The 24,098-nt window shown below is 42.2% G+C and overlaps 1 protein-coding gene across 4 annotated transcripts in view; it reads right to left on the bottom strand.

The window, feature by feature from the left end:
• Nucleotides 1-24,098, bottom strand: part of XPO4 (exportin 4) — a 91,947-nt gene that overhangs the window by 12,943 nt on the left and 54,906 nt on the right. For all 4 annotated transcript variants that reach the window (XM_061434987.1, XM_061434988.1, XM_061434989.1 and 1 more), the window contains 7 exons: nucleotides 21,011-21,168; nucleotides 20,637-20,811; nucleotides 5,729-5,905; nucleotides 5,042-5,184; nucleotides 4,396-4,544; nucleotides 3,478-3,655; nucleotides 45-204 (listed from right to left, as the gene is read on the bottom strand). In XM_061434987.1, coding sequence (XP_061290971.1) covers nucleotides 45-204; nucleotides 3,478-3,655; nucleotides 4,396-4,544; nucleotides 5,042-5,184; nucleotides 5,729-5,905; nucleotides 20,637-20,811; nucleotides 21,011-21,168 — 1,140 coding nt within the window. The remainder of the gene's footprint in view (nucleotides 1-44; nucleotides 205-3,477; nucleotides 3,656-4,395; nucleotides 4,545-5,041; nucleotides 5,185-5,728; nucleotides 5,906-20,636; nucleotides 20,812-21,010; nucleotides 21,169-24,098) is intronic.

Genomic DNA, 24,098 nt, shown 5'->3' with positions numbered 1-24,098 from the left:
ATCTTCATAAATGCAAACCCAGTCAAGCGGTGCCACATTCTGACCTGATCGTACAGCTTCTCATCCACCAGGAGGTAAGTCTTTGCCCAGCGCTTTAGAAACCAGACAATGTCTTTGCCCATCTGAGGGCTTAGCAGGTGTGTGAGGTCAGCCCTTATTGCCCGAGATTCAACTTCTGAAACTCTGAGGATGGCAGACAATAGCCTGTGGGCACAAAAAGGAGGTCATGTGTTTCTTTCTTTCTTTACTGGCTGTCTAACCATATTTTTCCCCCTAAAAGCCCTTTTCTGTTTCTCAACTCTCTGATACTGTCTTCAAGAGGGTTGGAGACTCATCTGTGTCTCTGTCTTATTGCTGACCTTTCAGGAAGCAGGAAGAAAGAAAACAAAGAGTCATGGCTAGAGACATCTTCTGCTGGGACAGAGCACACGTGAATCTACCATGTACAGATTCAAGATGGAGAAGTGCATGAAGTTAGCCACGCAGAGTAAATGCAACTTAAAACTCCCACTGTTGGCACTGCTCTCTTTTCACATGCTGGCTATTTTATGGTGTGCACAGGCACAGCTAAGTGACCCATCTGAATATTGAGTCTTGTCTCTAAATCTGACAGTCTTATTTACTTTCTAAAAAACTTGATTAGTAATGGAATTTTTCAATAAAAATGTTGCACGTATGGTCCTTTCTGAACACTACAGAGTTCATACCCTGTGCAGTATTCACATAGCAGGATATGCGGTTAAGTAAAAAAAAAGTCTTTGTTCTGCGTTTGGGAGGGGACACAAGCGATGTCCATTTAACTTGACTTTGGCTAAAAGGCAAAGCAGTGAAGGACTGAAGGGGAGGAACTCATCCTGACACCCCTTCAGCAGCTTCAGTGCAGAGGCAAGACCGCTCCTCTCGGGACAGAAACCCCCTCGCTACATGGAAGCTCATGGACAGTTTTAGCTCCTGACCAAATCAGCTACTGAGAAGCACCTCCTGCCATGACTGCTCCCTGCTGCCCAGCTCCTTCCAGGCCTGTGACACCACCCCAACCCCCCACACCACAAGGTCCTGCCCCCAGAACCTCTTACATCTCACTGTATACACACGTATATATATATGTATATGTATATAGAATGCTCTGCCAACAGTGCTAAGAGTTAAGAGAGTATATGAACAAAAAACCCAACAATTTCACAACTCATTTTAAATTGGCATATCAAATTTTTTCCATTAATTAAATGATATAATTTGCAGCTTCACAGAATCTGAACTAAGTAATTACAGTGGCCACTTGAATGTATGCATTGGAATTTGATAATCAGAGAATTCTGACACCACCATCATTCATTTGAAAAATAAACAAATTGTTCTTTTAACAGTTGGAAACTTTATACTCTTTCTCTCCTTAAATTTTTATTTCTATTTCATTCCCCATAAAATATTATCCTAACACAATAAATGTTTATACTCACTTTATTGATCATACCGTATACTTCTCTGAAACAAGTATATAAAGATATTAAAATACAATTCTTAAAAATTTCCCATGATAAGACTGTGCTAAAGATGTCCTCTGGATTAAGTTATCATTACAATACTTATTAATACACAACTAAGCAAAATGTAATGCCAATTTAAATAAATTAAACACATTTATTAAAAAAAATTCTGTACAATACAGCCAAAATCTCCTAACTATACATGTTACATAAACTTTAAAAATTGTGAATCACTATATTGTACAGCTGTAATTCATATAATATTGGAGGCCAATTATACTGCAATTTAAAAAACATACACAAAGATGTATGTATCTGACTAAGATAAGTGTGGGTTTTCTTTTTCTAAATTAGCCCATATTATGTTTAATTTGATTCCTGCTTTTCATTTCAATGGATATAAGCACTGAGAACACACATTCCAGTAAGTAAATGGAAGGTATTTCTAAAACAGCAGGGCACCCGGTACCTCTGAGGTAAAGCCCACATTCGTGGCATCAGGTGACGTCTCGTGACATGACAGCAGCCGTGACGTCTGCCCGTGGCCCTGTCTGCTTCCCGCAGCTCCTACACTGGCCAACAATTCCCCGGCTTCCTGCTTCTCCCTCTTGCGAATGAGGAGCTGGAAGACGGGAGCCTCTGTCTGCTTTGGTCTAGACCAGTGTCTGGTGCATAGTAAGGATTCAGTAATTGTCAAGTGATCAATTCTTCAAGAAATGTGAACTACTTTTTCAGTAAACAAGGCCCGATTCTCTCCTACCATTCAATTTCACATTAATCCTTTGGACTGAAAAACAATAGCAATTCTTTGTTGTTCCACCCCCACCTCAACCCTCCATAGTCTGTGCTCTCAGATACCAAAATGTTTTGCTCCCACACTGATACCCAAGAGTGGTTAAGAATCGAAAAAGCACTGAAAACACGAGGACAGCATTCCTGAGGGTGCTGCCCAGACAGAGACAAAGGCACGGAAAATAACAGGACAGCACCATGGCTGTGAACACTCCCTGTGAACCAAACCAATTCAAACCAGTCGCTCACCTAAGGCCTACAGCAACTCCAAAGGGAAGAAAGAAGACTCTTCCAGTAAAGCATGGGTATTTTATTCCCAACGAGAGAATGCAACAATAAAGGAGATAAATTCCCAAACATTTTCCTGACGTCTGCTTAACAGTTTAATGTTTTAAAAATCGTATTTTTCATTGCACAGGTTTAAGTGGTATCTATATATTTTGCATTAAAATAAAAAGAATGAGGGGGCAGCATCTTGAGTTACTGATCTTGCAACTGACAGAAGCAGTATTATTTCATTATTCTCTCTTCCTGCCACCTAAATTTAAAGATGCTGAAACTTAAACGGCTGTTTTCAAATCTGCTTTCAAGAGAATATTTAGTTGAGGTTCATCCTGCCTTAACCTCACCATCAAGAATTAGTGGAAGATCTGCCACTGCTTTTAGAAAGATCACAGTGAATTTTCTCTCTGGAGGCTGCTGCCATCTTTTAACAGGGCTCCCAAGGGTCAGATACTCAGGACAAACACTTCTGCTTTGTAAGAGGCAGGAACGCCCCTGGAAAGACGTTCCAGCTTCCTGAACAGCAAGGATGTGCTCACGTCCACCTGGTTTCTAAGAACTCCCCAGTCCTGGCGCTTTCACTCAGGTGCCTGAGCCTGCATTAGCACTGCTTTCTGGTGGGCAAGGGACGTGTGTGTGAGAATCAGCCTGGACGCCCCCAGAGCTTCGCTGCACCCAGAGTAACCTCACGCTGTTTTCCTCAGCCCTGGACACGCTGTCCGTCCCCAGCAGAGTGACGCTGCTTAAATGCATGGAGTACCTGCATCCTTGCTTGTTTCAAGGCTTCTCCAAGTTTTATCTTCTTTCATGTGTCAGCTTTACAACAACCTGTCTGTCACTCAAGTCATCTACCCATCAACTCAGAATTTATAAAACAGAATAAATTACAAGAGCACAGCTATAGAGGTCATATTACCTAATCACAGAATCTGTTCTGTTGTACCCTGGGATGGAAGAAGCCTTTTCTCCTGGAGATCCCAAAATTTGAAGTGTTGTATTAATGTCAACTTCAGATGAATGCTTAATGGAATATTCCATTATTTCTGGAGGTATTAGCGGAGTCTCTCCCTGAGTATCATCAGCTAAGAGGTAGCCTTCAGTTTAAAAAAAATTAAAAATGAACACTTAACAATCTACATTTATCAAATTGCACTATAAATGCGTTCAGTTTTGATTTATATACATCATATAAACTGATGTAAAAGTAAATGATAAACGTTAATGTTAATTTCAAGCTTGATGAGAAGAAACTTTCTAAGATAATTAATCCTCAAAAATATAGGAAAGGACAAATGTTTTATTCACCAATTTTATAATTCATATATTGACATGTAGGCTTTTTACTCTATGACCTTTAAATAATTTCTGGTAATATATTCTGCAAAATTAACATGAATTCTATTACCTCAATAAAAAGTCAATATTTGGGAATGCCTTTCCAAACAGTAAGGTCTTTTCCCCTTTGATTATTTAAAATACAGAAACACTGACAACATGGTTACAGAAAACCCTAAAGAAAAGTCAGACTGCCAGGACCAGCACTCTGGCTCCAAATGTTAGCATGGCCAGGGCCAGTCTCCAGGTCTCAGGCTTCACAGATAGGACGGGGTGATAATTAACAGCCATAGTATTAATAATAGCAACAAGGAAAACAGTGAGACCTAGTGACAGCACTAACGAGGGGCTGCACTGAGCTCCACACAGAACATGTGGTTCGGGACAGGTAAGGAAAGTGCTCCTGCTCTAGGACACAGGGCAGCTGTGTCCAGGTCTCAAGTTCAACCCTATGTGAGAACTGCTGCTATTAACACAGGCCGAGAAACAAGCAACTGACCTGTAACTAGAATAAGCCAGTGGATGTCCTCGTACAGGTCGTCCAGCGTCTTGCTGTCGGCGGAGCCTGAGGTGGGCGAGGCGAGGAGCTGCTGCTGCTGCTGCCGCTGGAGCTGCCCGTGGAGCCGTGTGACTCTCTCCTCTAACAGACTACAAGAGGGAAGACACCAATGCCTTCATGAGGCTGAGAGAGCAAAGACCAGAGCGACTTATCACTCCCATTTACTGACAGCGTGGATTCAGATGTTAGCACAGAGCACATATACAGAAATATTTATTATATACACAATGTTCTCATGGCACTATAAGAATTGTGATTTATTGTTTACGACATAGTATTAAAACATCACTTTACAAACAATCAAGGTTTACAACAGGCATTTGAAAACCAGTTATTCCAAGTGTTTATTGATATGGGTCCAGTGTTTCTCATACCACGTTTTCCATAATCTGTCTGTCATCTATGCTGTGGTGCCTGGGCTCCAAATGTACAAGCCAAGGAACGCCACCACGAGTGCGTTTCTGTCCACTTGTTCCATGTGCTGTGCCCGGGGCGGGGGTGTTTACAGTCTTTAAACACTTAAAGCTCTCCGGGGCATGTGACTACAGGGTGTTTGCTCCATGGGGTGTCTTTGGACCGTGTGTACCTTGTCAGGAGAGGGATACAGTGCTCTGCAGCAATGCGTCCTAGCATTCCTACACTGGCTAGCTGATCAGAAAACTGGTCTCGGTCGTCCTCCTGGAGTTCACTGATCTCTTCTTCCTCTCGAGAGGCCACTCCGTTGGCAGTCTGTTATTGACAAAAGAAATAAAGACTGAGCTGATCTTAGGACCCAGCCTGTTCCTATGCTGAGGAACAGAACCTCAGGACCTTCAAGAAGGAGCACCTTCAAGTGCAGCTGCTGGGGACGCCCGCCTGCCCACCCAGTTACTAAAGGGGGGAAATTCGAAGAGAAAGAAGTGAGGGGTCTGACCACTCCCGCCGATCACAGGTAACATGGCCAGTGCACACCTACACCCCACCCCCCACATGGAGTGGAGTTCCTGTCGTCTCTGAGGAGCTCTGACATCATTAAGAGCCATCACCCCTTGGGTGTCACTGGACAATCAGCAAGACACAGCAGGTGACTGAGAACTAAAGAGAAGTGGAGAACCAGAAGCCACAGCCCATGAAACACAAACCTGCATAGATGCCTGCTCTCCATCTGGCACTCTCAGCAAGCCCTTGGAAAGAGCTCAGCCTAAATTTCTAGTATCATGTGTGATGGGACAAACAGACCAACGAGAGCCCACGAGGAAACAGATTTTTAACTACAACCTGGCTTAAAACTCACCAGATTCCTTGTGCCATCGGGCGCAGCGAGATGGCACTGAATGTAGGAATTGAACACCTGGACTGCATGCTGGGTGAAAAAGCCTTTATGGAAGTGCTTGTCATCTTGTACTAGCGTCAGCCAGGATTCCAGCAGCCTGTCGTACGCCTCCATGTATACCATGTCGTCTTTGTCCAGCTAGGAGGAAGGGGCATTCACAAGACAGACACCAGTGAGATGGAGTCACCGCAGACAGGTCCATGGGTTGGCCTTCAACAAAGTTCCCAATCAGCAAACAATGATCGAGCTAATTGATCCCATCTTCAAATTAACTGATCAATTTGAACACTGCAGTAAATATGTATAGGCTTTTTACTAGATTTTCTAAAAACTTTCTAACTTAATCTAAATTCTTAGGCAAATAGGAATTAATGTTCATTTCTGTAAAAGACTAACTTTTCAGCACTTTGTAGATCACGTATTTTTCAAGCAAAGATAACTGACATTTTTCTCTGTCAAGAAGAGAACTGTTCGGGCTTATACATACTCCATGACATTGTATTAGAAACTGGAAAGGCAAGGATGGGCCTCAGAGAAGCCCGAGGAGGGCCCTGAGGAGACTGAAGCACGAGTGAGAACGCGTGGGAAGGCCAGCAGATGGCGAGCAGACAGACCTGGGTGTGGGGGGTGGGTATCAGGCTTGGATAGCAAGTCCCCAGCATGGACAGGCTGGGTCCTAAGATCACTTCAGAGCAGAGGGTTTCTCGGTGAGGAAGAGTCCACACTGAGTGACTCCGGGCAGCTCTGCGAGCGCAGCATCTGACACTTCACTCTTCTCACGTGCCAGTAAGAAACCACGCCTGAATTTTGCCATTAATTAGTAGGACTGTATACAATTCAGTCTTTGCATTGATTTGTTCATCCACAAATTCACCAGATCACCGATCAGTCAAATCCAGAATACTTATGTGTCAAGCACTATGTTCAAAAACATAAATAACAGAGCATTCAGAGACTTTTACATTAAGTCCAATGAAAAAAAGGGAGAAGAGAACAAATAATCGCAGAAGACACACTAAAGGTCACAAGAGATAAATGCACATCCCAGGGTTGGTATTTGCTGTGATAATGGTGTCTCTCAGGTTTGGTCTACAGCTTGTCTTCTAGCCTCAAGCTACAAGAGCTCTGGAACCTCCATCAGAGGACAACCTCAGACTGTTATCCCAGCAATCTGCCAATGACTCAAAGAAGGAAGTAATGGAAGATCTCTTTCAAGAATTCCAAATTAAGCCAGACGTCAAATGCCACCTCCAGACAGGAGAAGGTAAGCACCTGAGGAACTGCATCCAGCAATAGTGTTTTATGTTTTTAGCTTTTATTAACCTAGGGAATACAGAGAAAAATGGTCATTTTATGGATCAAAGGAAGCTTTAATTTTTTGAAAAAATACTTAAAAGTAATCTGTGAAAACTTCACAAAAGAATAAAGTGAAAATAAAAAAAAATCTTCATTAGATAACTTTATAAAGAATTTTAAAACAGCAAACCCAGAGCTTCCCTGGTGGTCTAGTTGTTAAGAATCTGCCTGCCAATGCAGGGGACAGAGTTCATTCCCTGGTCTGGCAAGATCCCACATGCCTCAGAGCAACTAAGCCCGGAAGCCCACGCAACTGGAGCCCCTGCTCTGCAACAAGCGGCCCAAGCATCTCAACGAGAGAAAGTTCACGAGCAGCAATGAAGACCCAGGGCAGCCAAAAATAAATCAATAAATTAACAAATACTTTTTAAAAATAGCAAACCCAAATTTTATTCCTATTTGTCTGGTCGTGAAGATGTTTTTACTGAAAACAAGCAACATTATTTGAGTGCAACTAACTAGGACATACTCATGTTGTAAACAGTCAACTCATAGTATCTGTGGTATTTACGTCCTGTAAAGTTGACCCAACACTGAATCAGCAAACACTCTGGTCACTGCATTTACACTGTGCAAAGGTGGACAAACGCATACATCACTTTGTTTCACGTGTGTTTTTGTGCACAGACACCTTACTTCACATACAGTGTTGATTCACGGCCAGCAGCCTGTTCAACAAAGCTCACCTAACACACACATCTTCTCCCTAAGGCACGCCCCAGCCTCACTGCACTTGGGCACAACACCTGGAAGCCATCTGAAACAGCAAGACCATCGAATTGTAAGTACTTCAGTATTTTTTGACAAAAATTTGGGGAACCCCGTTTCACACAAAAATGCAGCACTGGAGATGGTGAGGACAGCTGTTTGTACTGAGAACGAGTATGCTGGGTGGATCATGGTTTTTGTAACTCTCTTGCACACGTATGTCCATGAATGACCAAGAAAATTCACACTAGTGCTGATTTTGGGGGTCACAAAAGAGTTCTCAGCAAGAAAGTGAATCTGCAAATATGGAATCCACATTCAACAAGGACCAACTGCACTTGTAAAGTCTAACTCCAGGAGGTCCCAGCGTCCTCCTCATGCTGGTTCTTCCTGCTCACGCACCATCAGAAGGTGTGTTTTCAAACCTTGACAGCTCGTAATTTTGTTGAAGGACAGCCATGTTCTTGGTTCCATAAGGGCAGTAATATATATTCGCTTAATTCCTAAATACCAATAAAAATGATCAATTCAGCCAATTTTTCCATTATATCAGTTATTTCCTTTCACACTGCTTTCACCATCAATGCAATTATAAACCCTATTAAATAAATTCTTTTGCACAAACATCAAAAAAGATGAAGGACTACTGTCAGTAATCTTTAGGAAACTTTAAACTCACAAAATACTGGGTGACGCTTTTCCATGGAATAACTGACTGGATGGGAATGCCATATTTTCTTTTTGTTCTTGGAAATAGACTGTTGGCTCATAAATTGTTGAGCTTGGGAAAACTGATCGCCTAAAACTGTCTCAGATTTCACTTACACATCAGTTTTACCAACATTATTAGAGCTCAGAGAGCTGCTGTCTCTACATTCATCTTCTGCTTAGCATTGTGAAACATCTTATTCTGAAAATTTCTCTCTTTGATACTCTGGGCAGAAAGTGAAAAATTCTGAATTTCAAATAGCATCCAATGAAATGCTAACAACAACGACATAAAAAAGATGGCATCTCAAGACCTCTTGAAAGATTGTACCATATTTTAGAAAATGCAATCAGGAAACTGAAGTCATAAAGAGTAGTTATTTATTCTATTTGTGATGATTCATTTCACTGTTTCACTAACCTGGTAGGTGATTCTATCATTCTTCCATTTTCTTATTCTTTTAGCTTCTTTTTTATTATAGATGGGAATTGATGAGTAATGGTGAACTACTTCCTAAGATTAAGAAATAGCAAAACGCTTCAAAATATAAGGGAAATCAGATCACTAAAATTCCACAATGCATTTTGGGCTTATGCTAAGATAATTACAAATGTTCTTTTTGTTCTAAGGTCTATAATAAAGAATAAAAATAATGAAAACTGATGGTTAAACAGAACTGTTCAAAAAGAAATCCAAATGCTAGACTCTGGTGGAATAGTGAGGGTTAAAGAGTCAAATAAAACCTATTCAGACATCATCTGTTGCCATGGGATTGAGGATCAATGTCATTCACGACATGAAGCTTTGCAGGAGATCATTTTCCATCTTTATTTTTACCGAATATTTGGAGCATGCCTCTGAGGAGCAGGTGTGCTTCCCCTTTTTCCCGCAAGAGCCTTCTAAGGACCTGGTATCTCCAGCCCCTTCTAAAAAGTCAGGCTTGTAGGTACAGACACTATAGCCTGATTGTTGAGACTGCTCATTTTCTCTAGGCTTGACTTTCTACTTTCCTCTTTCATCTAATTGCCTTCTGCAAGTTCTAAAAGATTATCTCACTCTAAATGTTTTTTTTAATAAGCCATCAGAAATTTTGTATGAAACAAAGAGAGTTATGAAAAAATACAATAACCTCTGTTATAGTTTTAATGACCAAGTTCTTTCTCTCTAGGACACATCCACTGTTAAAGGCTGCCTAATTCATGAAAGGGCAGCTGTGAAGGGAAACCTTACAGAGAACAAGACACCATTTGAGGAGTTATCTGAAAATGGAGCTGATTAAAGAATGTCTGTCTAACTTGTGATTTGTGCATGAGCGTATTTGCTGCAGCATTACTGAAAACAGTCACTGAATCATTCCTCTAAGGTTTTGCATTAAAAACGATTTCTAACTCCAATTAATGACATGAGATGCTGATTATATAAAGGTATTACATAGATCTGGATGTGAATCAACAGATGCCAAGAAAGTGATAAATGATGGAATGTTGGAGAATTTTAATTTCATGTACTATCTGAATTACTTTTACCAATGACCATATACCATTTTCACATTAAAACTGTATTCTGAAATAACAGTAAGAACAAAATTGTAAGAAATAGGCATGTTTCATTCTAATAAATGTATTATTAGGGGAAAAAAAAGTGTCTTCATATTTGGATCAAGGAAAAAAGGAAACCTGAATACTCCCATAACTAACCATTCAGATTTTTTTAGCTTAAATTCTTCCCCCAAAGAAAATACCAACTTAGTAAACTTACAGGTGAGATCTACTAAACTAGCAAAAAACAAAAATAAAACAACCAATCTTACAGAGACTGATCCAGAGAAGAGGAAACAAGAATGAGAAAGACATAACTCAGGAAGTGATGTTACCTTGACACCAAACAAACCCAGCCATTCACAAAAGGCCATGACACATGGCTGAGCTGGGTTCAACTCAGAAATGCAAGGGCAACTTTAACAAAAGAAAAATCCATAAAACCAACTGATCACACTAACAGATCAAGTAGAAACACAATTAATGATATTCAATACTCAACCATGTTTTAAAATCTATTAGTGGGACTTCCCTGGTAGTTCGGTGGTTAAGAATCCACCTTCCAATGCCGAGGATACAGGTTCCATCCCTGGTCAAGGAACTAAGACCTCCCCTGCCGCAGGGCAACTATGCCCGCACGCGGCAACTACTGAGGCTGCACTCTGCAACGAGAGGCCCCCATGTGGTAGAGAAAGCCCACGCGCCACAGTGAAGACCCAATTTAAAAATTTACAAACAAACAAAAAACCTATTACTCATTCTGATAAAGGAGAGCTCAAAAGCGGTTAGCAAACATTACTCCTAATGACGAACCAGAAAAGATGTCTTCTATTACCATTTGATTCAACACTGCACCATAATAAATGAACCATACACTAAGCGTCAGAAATACAAATGGTGAAGACTGAAAAAAGGAAGACTGCCATTATTCAGATGACACGACTGTCCGCAGAGGAAAATCACTAGAATCAATAAGAATTCTGAAAGGTCAGTAAATATCAGATCAACATACAAATGCCAACTTCAATTCTCCATGCCAGCAGCAATCTCAAAAATGAGACTTACAGAAGATACTATTTATTACAGCAACAAGAATGGAAGGCACTAAAGGAAAACTTATTCCTTATTGAAAGGTAATAAATTACACCTTAATATAGAGAAATACCACATTTATGGGCAGAATTAATACAGTAGAGATGTCCACTTTTCACTAAAGAACCACTATAATTCCAAGCACAATCCAACTTGAAAAACTGACACAATTTTTACAGAAAATAAAAAAGCTAACACAGTCAAAATTCCTCCTGAAAATCCAGGGTGCAGTGGGAACTGATATCACCTTAAAACAAAACACAGGTGCAAAAACAGACTAATTGACCAATGGAAGTGGTCAGAGCTCAAGCAAGATCAACTAGCATGTGAACACTAGATATATGACAATAACAGTCTTACAAATCATTAGGAAAGGAAGGGCTATTTGATGCATGTTGCTGGCAGTAGAGGAAAACAGCAACAAAACAAAAAGACAATCTAACAAATGGGGAAAAAATATTTGTAAACCATATATTTGATAGGAGGTTAATATCCAAAATATATAAGAAACTCTTGCAATCCAACAGCAAAAAAAAAAATAAATAAATAAACCAGATGAAAGAAACAGCTTAAGAATCTGATTAAGGCTGGGAGATTAAGATGGTGGAAGAGAAGGACTCGAAGCTCATCTCCCCCCATAAATTCATTTAAACTACATCTACATCTATATAAGGTGCTCCCCCCCGGGGTCCCCCTTCATCAGCTGGGGGAGCAGCACAGACCGCGGCTGGCAGAATAGAGAGATGTGCACACAGGGTCCTGGCCACCACCTGCTGTCTCATCTTCATGCAGACAGACCTGGGGTGAGCACAGGCCAAAGAGGCTGGAGTGTGGTCGGAGCCACAGTCAGGGGTGTGGGGTGTGTGCGTGGCCCTGAGCCCATGTTCACCTCGGGAGCCCCCCATCAGTGCAGAGCAGCCTCAGAAACTAATGAGCGGGCTCTGCGGCAGGACACGAGAGGGAAACAATGCATTAATGAAGTCAGAAGGAGAAAGTAAAAAAAAAAAAAAAAAAAATTATAATAATCCCTTTTAAAATCACATACAAAAAAATAAAATACTTATGAATAAACCTGACCAGAGAGGTGAAAGACTGATATGTTGACAACTATAAAAAGATGATAAAAGACATCTGAAAAAGACAAATGTGTTCATAGCAACAGTATTCACAATAGCCAAGACATGGAAGCAACCTAAATGTCCATCGACAGATGAATGGATCAAGATGTGGTACAGATGTACAATGGAATATTACTCAGCCAGTAATATTCTCAGTTAGGCTGAGGGCTCACACGTGGGCATTTTGTTATTGTTTATTTTTCATCTGTATTGTATATGCTATAACACAATCGTGGATGCTGGTTCTCAGGACTCAAGAAAGACACATAAAGCGGCCAGGTAAGTGCTGGATCTGCTTTTAGCAGCAGCAGAGCAGCTGGCCATGGGCCTTCAACACAAATCTCTAACCCAGAGCCAACTAAGGATGGAGCAGGGGGATCAACAAGACAGTCTCCGCCCAGAGAAACATGTGCGGCCTGTCAATACACTTCACAAAGCATGTGCTTTGCAGACATCATTTGTTAAGTCTTAACACAGTTTATCTTGCCAAAATAAACAGATTGGTAACATATCTTAAGAGGAAGAGCATCCTCTGAGCCCATGTCTCAGGAGGAAGAAGCAATGTTCCGCATTGTTCCTCAGCACATATGTGATGCACGCTTACCATGTTTAATCTGAAATTCTGACACAGAGAAGTACAAAAAAAACTGTAAAAGCCTTAGTTAGAAGCTGTTTACTCTTGGAAGAGCGTTCCACAGTCCCTCGCACAAAGCCCTGATGTGAGGCAAACCAGGATCACATCGGACACTCAGCCCCCTCCCTGAAGCAGATCTAAAATAAGCACTGCAAATTTCCCAGAGCCTTCTGTTCCACTTGGAAACCAGCACAAGTGACTCATCAGGCAAAGTGTGAGAAATTTGGCTGATGACAATTGGCAGCTAAATCTTTCAGTCTAATCAGAGAACTGAAACCCGGCCCAGCACTTTCTCCTAATGCGTTGGCCCTGCTCCACTGCCCCTCTGGCCAGCACCCAGCAGTCAAGCCAGAGCACGTGCCCAGAGCTGACGAAGGGACCAAGCTGGACACTGCTTGTGCCCAGGGGCCCTTGGGCCCACTGCCAGCAGAGCTCTAGAGAGGCCCTGGAGCTTAGGGGGGTACTTGACCCCACTCACTTCGTCTGGGAACAGAGGGTGGAGAACGTAATTAAAAGATGATACCAGCACTGACACGTCAACACCCATATTTAACTTGCGAGTGTACAGAGGAGTGAACTTGCAGCTCTCCAGCCTCAGGAAAACAGTCTGCTTTTGTATCTGGTAACTATTTGAACCCATTCATGGGTCACAGCCTTGTCATAGCAAAGGGGCTTGCATAACCCAATGAAGCCATGAGCCATGCCATGCAGAGCCACCCAAGATGGACGGGTCACCGTGGAGAGTTCTGACAAGACGTGGTCCGCTGGAGGAGGGAATGGCAAACCACTCCAGTATTCTTGCTGCAAGAACCCTATGAACAGTATGAAAAGGCAAAAAGATATGACACCAGAGATGATCTCCCCCTGGTCAGAAGGTGTCCAATGTGCTACAGGGGAAGTGGGGAGGACAACTACTAATAGCTCCAGAAAGAATGAAGAGGCTGTGCCAAAGTGGAAATGGCACTCAGCTGCGGATGTCTGGTAGAGAAAGTAAAGTCCAGTGCTGTAAAGAACAGTATCACATAGGAACCTGGAATGTTAGGTTCAGGAATCAAGGTAAACTGGATGTGATCAAGCAGGAGATGGCAAGAGTAAACATCAACATCTTAGAATCAGTGAACTAAAATGGATGGGAATGAGTGAATTTAATTCAGATGACCACTGTATCTACTACTGTGGGCAAAAATCCCTTAGAAGAAATGGAGTAGTCCTCACAGTCAAACAGAAGAGTCTGAAATGCAGTACTTGTGTGCAATCTCAAAAAATGACAGAATGATCTCGGCTTGTTTCCAAGGCAAACCATTCAATATCACAGTAATTCAAGCTTATGCCCTAAACACTATCCTGTATGATTGTACAGTAGAAGTGACAAATAGATTCAAGGGATTAGATCTGATACAGTGCCTGAAAAACTATGGACAGAGGTTTGTGACACTGTATAGGAGGCAGTGATCAAGACCATCCCCAAGAAAAAGAAATGCAAAAAGGCAAAATAGTTGTCTGAGGAGGCCTTATGAATTTCTGAAAGAAGAGAAGTGAAAGGCAAAGAGGATAAACCCAACTGAATGCTGAGTTCCAGAGAATAGCAAGGAGAGATAAAGCCTTCTTAAGTGAACACGCAAAGAAATAGAGGAAAACAATAGAATGGGAAAGACTAGAGATCTCCTCAAGAAAACTGGAGATACCAAGGGAACATTTCATGCAAAGATGGGCTCAATAAAGGACAGAAATGGTATGGACCTAATAGAAGCAGAAGATATTAAGAAGACATGGCAAGAATACACAGAACTACACAAAAAAGATCTTAATGACCCAGATAACCTCAATGGTGTGATCACTCACCTAGAGACAGAATCCTGGAGTATTAAGTCAAGTGGGCCTTAGGAAGCATCACTACGAACAAAGCTAGTGGAGGTGATGGAATTCCAGTTGAACTATTTTAAATCCTAAAAGTTGATGCTGTTCAGAGTGCTACACTCAGTATGCCAGAAAATTTGCAAAACTCACCAGTGGCCACAGGACTGGAAAAGGTCAGTTTTCATTCCAATCTCAAAGAAAGGCAAGCCAAAGAATGTTCAAATTCCATACAACTGCACTCATTTCACATGATAGCAAGATTGTGCTCAAAATTCTCCAAGCAAGCAGTACATGAACCAAGAACTTCCACACGTACAAGCTGGATTTAGAAAAGACAAAAGAACCAGTGGCAAAATTGCCAACATCCACTGGATCATAGAAAAAGAAAAGAAATTCCAAAAAACATGTACTTTTGCTTCACTGACTTCACTAAAGCCTTTGACTGTGTAGATCACAACAAACTATGAAAAATTCTTAAAGAGATAGAATACCCGACCACCTTACCTGCCTCTTGAGAAATCTGTATATAGGTCAAGAAGCAAGTTAGAGCTGGACATGGAACAACAGACTGGTTCCAAATTGGGAAAGGAGTACGTCAAGGTTGTATACTGTCACCCTGCTTATTTAAATTATATATGCAGGGTACATTGTGCAAAATGTCCAGCTGAATGAATCACAAGCTGGAATCAAGACTGTCCAGAGAAATACCAACAACCTCAGATATGCAGATGATACCACCCTACTCGCAGAAAATGAAGAGAAACTAAACAGCCTTTTGTTAAGTGTGAAAGAGGAGAGTGAAAAAGCTGGCTTAAAACTCAACATTCAAAAAACTAAGATCATGGCATCTGGTCCCATCACTTCATGGCAAATAGAAGGGGCAAAGATAGAAACAGTGACAGACTATTTTCTTGGGCTCCAAAATCACTGTGGACAATGACTGCAGCCATGAAATTAAAAGACGCTTGCTCCTTGGAAGAAAAGCTATGACCAACCTAGACAGCATATTAAAAAGCAGAGACATCACTTTGCCAACAAAGGTCCGTCTAGTCAAAGCTACGGTTTTTTCCAGTACTCATGTACAGACGTGAGAGTTGGACCATAAAGAAGGCTGAGCACCAAAAAATCAATGTTTTCAAATTTGGGTGTTGGAGAAGACTCTTGAGAGTCCCCTGGAATGCAAGGAGATCCAACCAGTCCATCCTAAAGAAAATCAGTCCTGAATGTTCATTGGAAGGACTGATGCTGAAGCTCCAATACTTTGGCCATCTGACACTAGGAACTGACTCACTGGAAAAGACCCTGATGCTGGGAAAGACTGAGGGTAGGAGGAGAAGGGGACGACAGAGGATGAGATGGCTAGATGGCATCACTGCCTCAATGGACGTGAGTTTTTAAGCAAACTCTGGGAGATAGTGAAGGACAGGGAAGCCTGGCACGCTGCCATCCTTGGGGGTCAAAAAATCTCTGAGACACAACTTAGCAACTGAACAACAAGAACCACCATTTGGACACATAGAAATAGTGGTTAATTTTGTTTATGAAAACACTGCCAAATGAAGTTTGGGGAAGAAAAGTTTCAGTATGTGAATCTGGTCTCCTTTTAACATGCATGTGAATTTCAGATTAAAATCTAGCATAACTGTACAATTCCAACTATATGACATTTAAAGGCCACACTTTGGAGAAAAGGAAAAGATCCCTGGTTGTCAGGGAGGGGGGGGCTAGGGGCAGTAAGACTCCTCTGTGTGAAACCATTATGGCGGATGCACTTATCACATACATCCACACCCACGACCCATACAACAGAGTGAACCCCGACAAAGACGTGGGCTCGGGGTGCTGGTGACAGTCAGGGTAGGTTCATCAAGTGTCCCACATGCACCCTCTGGTAGGATGTTGATGGTGGGGGAGGCTGTGTGTTGGGAGTTGGGGGGAGCAGTGGGAATTCTGTATTTTCACTCCACTTTGCTATGAATCTAAAACCCCACTATAAAAATAAAGTATGCATGAGTGCCTTATGTCAGATACTGTAAAAGTATACCAGATAAAACACGGTGCCAATGTGGTTCTAACACTTGACTGCTATGCTGCAGACAACTCCTGCAGACCTTTTTCTACAAACAGCAAAAAACCAACGTGACAACTCCAAATCATTTTCACAGAACTGGGAAGCTCTCTCTTTGCCCGGGAGTATTGTCTTTATATATAAACATGAGTTACCTGACTCAGTTAAGAAAAGCATTATGATCCACAGACATAAAAACTACAGTAAGTGGCTGTGAGCCATCAGCTCTCACATGGAGCTGCACCACTAATGAAAAGCCTGCTCAACTCCTGTTTCCTGTAAACAGCTAGGGGCTGCTCTTCTGCTCTCAGGAGGACTTGGGAAGGCGAGCACGCAGAACCGTCGAGGTCACAGAGGGTGGAAAGGAGCCAACAGCGCAGCCCGGTACCCTGGCAGCGCTCGTTAGCAAACACGATACAAAATCATTTGGCAGAAGTAACTTGTGCAATATAAACCGTGCTTATGACAACAGGGGGAACTCCAGGTAGGTGGAAGGGGGAAAGGCCCCAGCGATATACTGTAATATCTGCATGGCTGGCACACAGCTGTTCATCTTATTCTTCACAATGTTTATACACACACACACACACACACATATATAAAGTTTTTACTTGACATGAACAAAATACTTCACAATAAGTTTAAATTTTATAGGCACTGCCATAACCTACAAGTCCAATGACAGATAAGACATATGTAATACATGTATCAGATAATATACAGTGTAAAATAGCAAGCAAGGACATACAAAAGATTAAAGAGGGAAAGAACTGAAACAGTTTGTGCTGTTGTTCATCTGCTATACTCTTTCTGGTATGCATGCATGCTAAGTCACTTCAGTTGTGTCTCTGTGACTATATTCTTTGTGACTCTACGGACTGCAGTCCGCCAGGCTCCTCTGTCCATGGGATTCTCCCGGGAAGAATACTGGAGTGGGCTGCCATTTCTGCCTCCAGGGGCTCTTCCCGACCCCAGCGCCTCTTACGTCTCAGGCATTGGTAGCCGGGTTCTTTAGGTTCTTCACTACCAGCACCACCTGGAAAGCCCCTTTCCAAGTGCAGCATCATATGAAGCAAAAATCGCAACATAGAGAAAAAAACACAGAAATGTTACAAATAAAAAGTCATGATCTCTCCATTTTAAAGAGAATTTAGGGACTTCCCTGGTGGTCCAGTGGCTAAGACTCTATGCTCCCAATGCAGGGGGCCCGGGTTCAGTCCCTGGTTGGGGAACCAGATCCCTCAAGCTGCAACTAAAACTTCTCATGCTGCAACTGAAGATCCTGTGGGCGGCAACTAGTCCAGGTGCAGCCAAATAAATAAATAAAAAAAAGAATTTAGAGAAGTCTCTGAATGTCAAATGCAATAGAAATTAATTCATTCTCTTGTTTTTCTAGCCAGTCCTTACAGCACAGAATTAATTTGACTCAGAGCACCCATGCATATGACAGTATTCCCGGCCTCTGAATAAGTAGTCTCAACTATAACTTTTCAGAGAATTTTTAATGTTACACTCTTAGATTAACTTTTTCCTTTTGGAAACATATATGACTTTCCAAATTCTTAATGCTAAAGAATGTATTTTTCAAACACAGTGCCTGGTGAAATACAGATGACGGATAAACATTCACAGAACTGGACTGACCCAGCAGCCCTCCTAAGGGCCAGCATCGCTGGGACTCGCCCACCTGCCCTGAGGTGGCCGGGCCTCCTTACTCAAGTGTTCCCTTATGAAACCCTGGCCATTAGATCTAGTTGTTTCCAACAGTAGTCTTTTAAGCAGTACAACCCTTGCCAAGTTGGTTGCTATGAGTCATGGAAAGCATTAGACAAATCTTTTCCCTCTGCTTTTTTCGATGGATAACCAACTGTTTCTAACACCATTTTTTAAACATCATAAACAGGTTAAAAGAAATCAATTTGTTAAAAGAAAGGAAGAGAGAACAAGAAACACCCAATCTCTCCAAGTGCAGCCAGGCCCTCTGAGTTCCAATACTTCTATGTCAAACCTTGGCAGAAACAATGTTTTCCAAGTTGTTAGTTCCCTAGGCAAAATAAATAAATGCTCAAATTCAAAATCTGCAAACCAAAAATGTTATGCATCTTTCGGCAATTCCTCTATAAAATGGTTAGAAGATTCCTCAACCCACAGACAGATACTAAAAAGCAGCTGCGTTTCTAAACGTGCTTATTCTACTGTATAACCCCCAGGGTTTAGAAAAGAAAACAAGACAAGGGGGAAGGGGTAGGGGAAGGGGGGACTCAGGATGTGAAGCCCTAGCGACTCAGAATCTGTGATCACTTGAAAAAGATTTGAGTAAAGCTTCCTTTAACTCTCCCTGTACTTCCATACTTAGAACATCATTTTCCTTGCCCAGAAATTCAGATCTCACACGTGAGGCCTGTAAATGTCTATTCCTCCATGACCCACTTTCCAACACACAAATGTTTTCCTGGCCTGGCTCCTTCCCCATCAAACCACGGGGCGCCCACAGTACGGACACAGCCACACCTGGGTTCTTCACGCTCTGACACCTCCAAAAAGGGACACTATACACTTCCACGCATGTTGCCAGACCTCCCAACACAACAGCCGTTAGGACTTAACTTGAAATTCTGTCAAATGTTCACAAATATTCTTCTTACCCTTACAATCTTTGAAACGGATTTACATTTCATAAAAAAAAAAAATTAGTTTCAACAATAACTACTTTGCAGGGAAAAAAATCAATTACTTCCCAAGATTAATGGAGTTATTCACAGTAATCATTACACATGCAGCTTTGTTGTCAAAAAGTTTAGCACATGTTTTCTAGATTAAATATAAAACTTGGAAGATAAGCATTTAAAATCTGTACCAAGAAACATCTCTGAGTACTGGAACTAGTCTTCATTTTAATGTAAATTAAAATTTACTAAGGTATATTATTAAACCATAGCACCAAAAATATTTTCAAAAGCATAGTCTAATCAAAATAAACAGTGTTACAATTATTTGAACCAAATTATATTTATGCAATTTTCAGGTAAGCCCAAGATTTTTAAATTCTCAAGAAACACTTAAAATTATATATAGTCACAACCATACCATAAAGCTCACAGCACCCTTTAAACTTAATCAAATAGCTTAATATTAAAACAGGCTTTCAGCATAATATTTAATATAAACATTTCACTCCATTTCCTATATTCATGTACTAAATTATCTCAACTTAAAATCTTTAGACCAGGGCTAAAGTGGCTCAGTGGTAAAGAATCTGCCTGCCAATGCAAGAGACACGAGTTTGATCTCTGATGAGGGAAATTCCACATGCCGAAGAGCAACTAAGTCTGTGCACCACAACTCCTGAGCCTGTGGTCTAGGGCCCAGGATCCAAACAAAAGAAGCCATCACAATGAGAAGCCCAAGCACCACAACTAGAGAGTGGCCCCCACCTGCCACAAGTAGAGAAAGGCCCATGTAGCCAAAAATAAATAAATAAAATTATAAAAAATAAACAAAAGTAATTAAAAATAATTACTTAGACCAATAAGGGAAGCCTGGCATGCTGCAGTCCATGGGGTTGCAAAGAGTTGGACACGACTGAGCAACTGAACTGAAAGTGATTTTAATCACAAATGTTTTAAAAGCCATGTTTCCAAGCACAGATCGCCAAATAATTTGCACATATAAACAAGAACACATGCCTTTAAAACGATGACTCACTGTGAGCAGTGCTCAGAAGCACAGCAGCCCTCACTGTGAGATGGACGGAGAGATGGATGCCGTGTGATAAGAGGAGCCACTTACCACTTCTTCCAGTGCAGCGCTGCGCCCGAAAGAGCAGGTGAGGTGCGTGAGGCAGTTGACGAAGGACGAGAACAGCTCTCGGGGGATGGCAGTCAGCACGTTGCGAGGGAACACGGTGATCAGGTTGCTGATGATGCTGGAGATGCCCACAGCCTCAGAGTCTTCTATCTCAATCCTACAACCCAAGGTGTGGGCACCGGCGTTAAGTGGAGCAGGGGGAACTGGTTTCCCCCTACTCGTTCCAAAGGCACATCTCTGTGTGCTCACTTCACATATAACTCTACTTCAGAGGGTTAAGGGGATTCACTGGTTTCTCTTCCCTCCACCAAGAACCATGCAGGAGAGCCAGGGCCGCTCCCAGCTGGGACACCTACCCATTGATGGTGCCCAACAGGCCCTCGATGAAGTGGGCGAGGTAGTCCACCTGAGCGCCCTCATCAGGGAAGACAGGCCCGTGCAGGGACGCCAACTGTGCAAGGCACTGCAGCGAGTCCTGGGCCATGTCAGAATCCTCTCTGATCTTTCGATGTACCTGTTGGAAAGATGAGCTAATCCATAAAAATAAATTCCTCTTTTATACGGGTCACGTTTCTATCATGCCAAATGAAGGGAGAGAAAAATTCACTGCAGCTGATTATTTCTTGAAAACTGATTCCGAAGTTAAATTTGAAAATTGTGCCTCAGTGCACTGCTTGTTACAGGCCATGATTTTAAACGTATCAGTTAGTCTTCAGTGGAGGGCTACCTACATTGTGAAAACTGAACTGTCTCCAGCCTATTGTGACAAAGAGAGAAACAGATGCTGGCCAGTCAGGCACACTGCTCCTTCTAAAAACAGCAAGGACGACAGTCGTCTGTATTATGCTAACTATGCCTCACCCAGGCTCCTGCTAAAGTTAGCGAAGTTCAGGCAGGAGCGTACAGATGGCGCTCCAGTGGATGCAGACAGTCACACTCAGAAAACCAGCGCACCCCTCCATCCCTAGGAGCACGCTCGTTCAAACAACACATAAACAGTCTTCCATTAACTCTGAGACTGCCTACAAGTTGTCCGAATCTCATTTTATGCTACATCATTGCAATTAATAAATTTTTTACAAAATTTACTTAGATTATATTTAAGTTCACTTTGAACCTCATCTAGATTTTATTTCAGTTCTGCAATACTGCTCTGAAACACCTGGCATACAGCATTCCGATGAAGGTCATTAATGTTCTCAGACTTAATAACCAGAACAACCCATGAAAATGGTTCAGAGAACTCACAGGAAACTTGTCTTAATCGACCACACTTACTACGGCCATCTTCTACTTTCCACAAGCATTTCAGTTTTCCAGCCCCCTTTCCCCTACACAAACCTCTCTGCTTTCTGAATGTCAAATGTATACATTTATACATGGTTTTCAGATTATTTCACTCTGATTCTACAAATCACGTATAAGTTGTGTGAAGGTAGAATGTTTCCCAAGTATGCACTGGTGCAGGGCTGGGACACGGAGCACCTACACACCCCCAGTTCTCAGATGGATTCCACTAGTCTTCAATTCCTGAGCTTCTTGAGGTTCTAAGAAAGTTAAAATATTAGAAACTCGCTACAAGTCACAAAATTAATTTATCTACTGACATGTTACCTTCTCTGGTTTAGAAAAGGGGTTGGCAACCCACAGCCCACGGGCCAGACCTGGCTTTCTGCCTGCTTCTGTGTGACCTGTGAGGTAAGAACGTTGTTTACCTTTGTACGCGGCTGGGAAAAACAAAACTGAAGAATGATACAGTATTTTAGGACATGTGAAAATTACACAGAACTCATGACTTAACAGCTGTCAGGGAGTTTTTGCTGTCTGATTGTCTTCAGAGGGTGGAGTAGAAGCTGCCTTGGAGAACTCACGACCTGCGAAGCCCAGCAGCTCACCTGGCCAGGTGCTCCCTGGTCCATAGCAACACAGTGTTTTTCGAAGTATCCTGAGTTTTATATAAAGTTGATTAAAAGTACAATGCACAAGTGCACGTATACACTCTACTTCAAGAACTTCTGAACACAACTATTCTTAAGCGCCTTATCTGAAGGCTGTAGCTACATTTCTCTCACTGTGTTTTTTAACCTTATCAACATTTAAATGTGACAGACAACACAGTCTGGGGCCCCAGAGGGCTGCTTCATCAGCCAAGTGGTCGCTGGATCCTGGTCTAGCCCTGAGGAAGCAAAAGAAATAGCCAATGTGGACCATGTCATTAAACAAAATAAATAAAATAAAATAAACCATCCTCAGAGCCTGACTTCATTGTTCGGGCTTATCTTTCCTGAAACATGAACCACATAAAGCACATGATAAATCAACGACTGATTCTTACAGAAGATGTAGATTCCTGCCCTTCTTCCATCACACAGGAGCTCTGTGTAAACAGGAGTTCACCATATCTGAACTACATTACACAACTTAAAACCCGAACCCAACACCTGAATAGGGGAAAGCAGAGGGATAAAGAAAGGCTGCTGCTGCTGCTGCTGCTAAGTCGCTTCAGTCGTGTCCAACTCTGTGTGACTCCAGAGACGGCAGCCCACCAGGCTCCCCCGTCCCTGGGATTCTCCAGGCAAGAACGCTGGAGTGGGTTGCCATTTCCTTCTCCAATGCATGAAAGTGAAAAGTGAAAGGGAAGTCGCTCAATCGTGTCCTACTCTTAGCGACCCCATGGACTGCAGCCCACCAGGCTCCTCCGTTCCATGGGATTTTCCAGGCAAGAGTACTGGAGTGGAGTGCCACTGCCTTCTCCTAAAGAGGTAGGGGAGTGGAGAAGCAAGACAGGAAATACAGAGTAAAGAAAGGCTCATGAGTAAGATGCTGGGCTCTGCGGAGACACGGGGAATCAAAGATGTCTGTGGACCTCTAGTCGAGTGCCTGGTGGAGCACGGGACCAGAAGGCTCTGGGACTGAACACAGACAAGGAGTGGGGCGAGATGGGTGATGAGCAGAAGACAAGTACAAGAAGATGGCACACGGCTGCGAAGCCGAGAGCTGAGAAGGGACCACCAGTATCCACACAGCAAGCAGTGTGAAGAAGAGACCACATGGAAGATCAGAAAGGAAAAACTAAGGAAAGGGGCTTTTCCAACACCTAAGGGAAAGGAGAAAATGGGATCAGTCGTCAACCTGCAAGGGCCAGAAGGCCATCCAGCCTCGTGAACCCAGAAGGGCCACATCCAGGTCTTGAGGCCGTGACACAGTACATACAAGTGCAGCAATTCAAACCTAGAGAAGAGTAACAATCTGTGGAAAAAGGCTGCAAAGAGGCAATAAATTCACAGAATTGAAACTTAAAAAGTAAACTTAAAAAAAAAAATGAAACAAGATTAGTCACTGACATTTTTCTAACAAATGGCAAAATTTAAATTGTTCATGAAGTGCATACATGAAAGTAACAGGCCACAGAACACAAAACTGTTAAAATAACAAAGCAAAAGG

The sequence above is a fragment of the Bos javanicus genome, chromosome 12, assembly GCF_032452875.1.
Source record: "Bos javanicus breed banteng chromosome 12, ARS-OSU_banteng_1.0, whole genome shotgun sequence".
NCBI classification, from domain to species: domain Eukaryota; kingdom Metazoa; phylum Chordata; class Mammalia; order Artiodactyla; family Bovidae; genus Bos; species Bos javanicus.
Note: the sequence above shows the minus strand (reverse complement) of the source record. Positions and strands in the feature narration are given on the sequence as shown.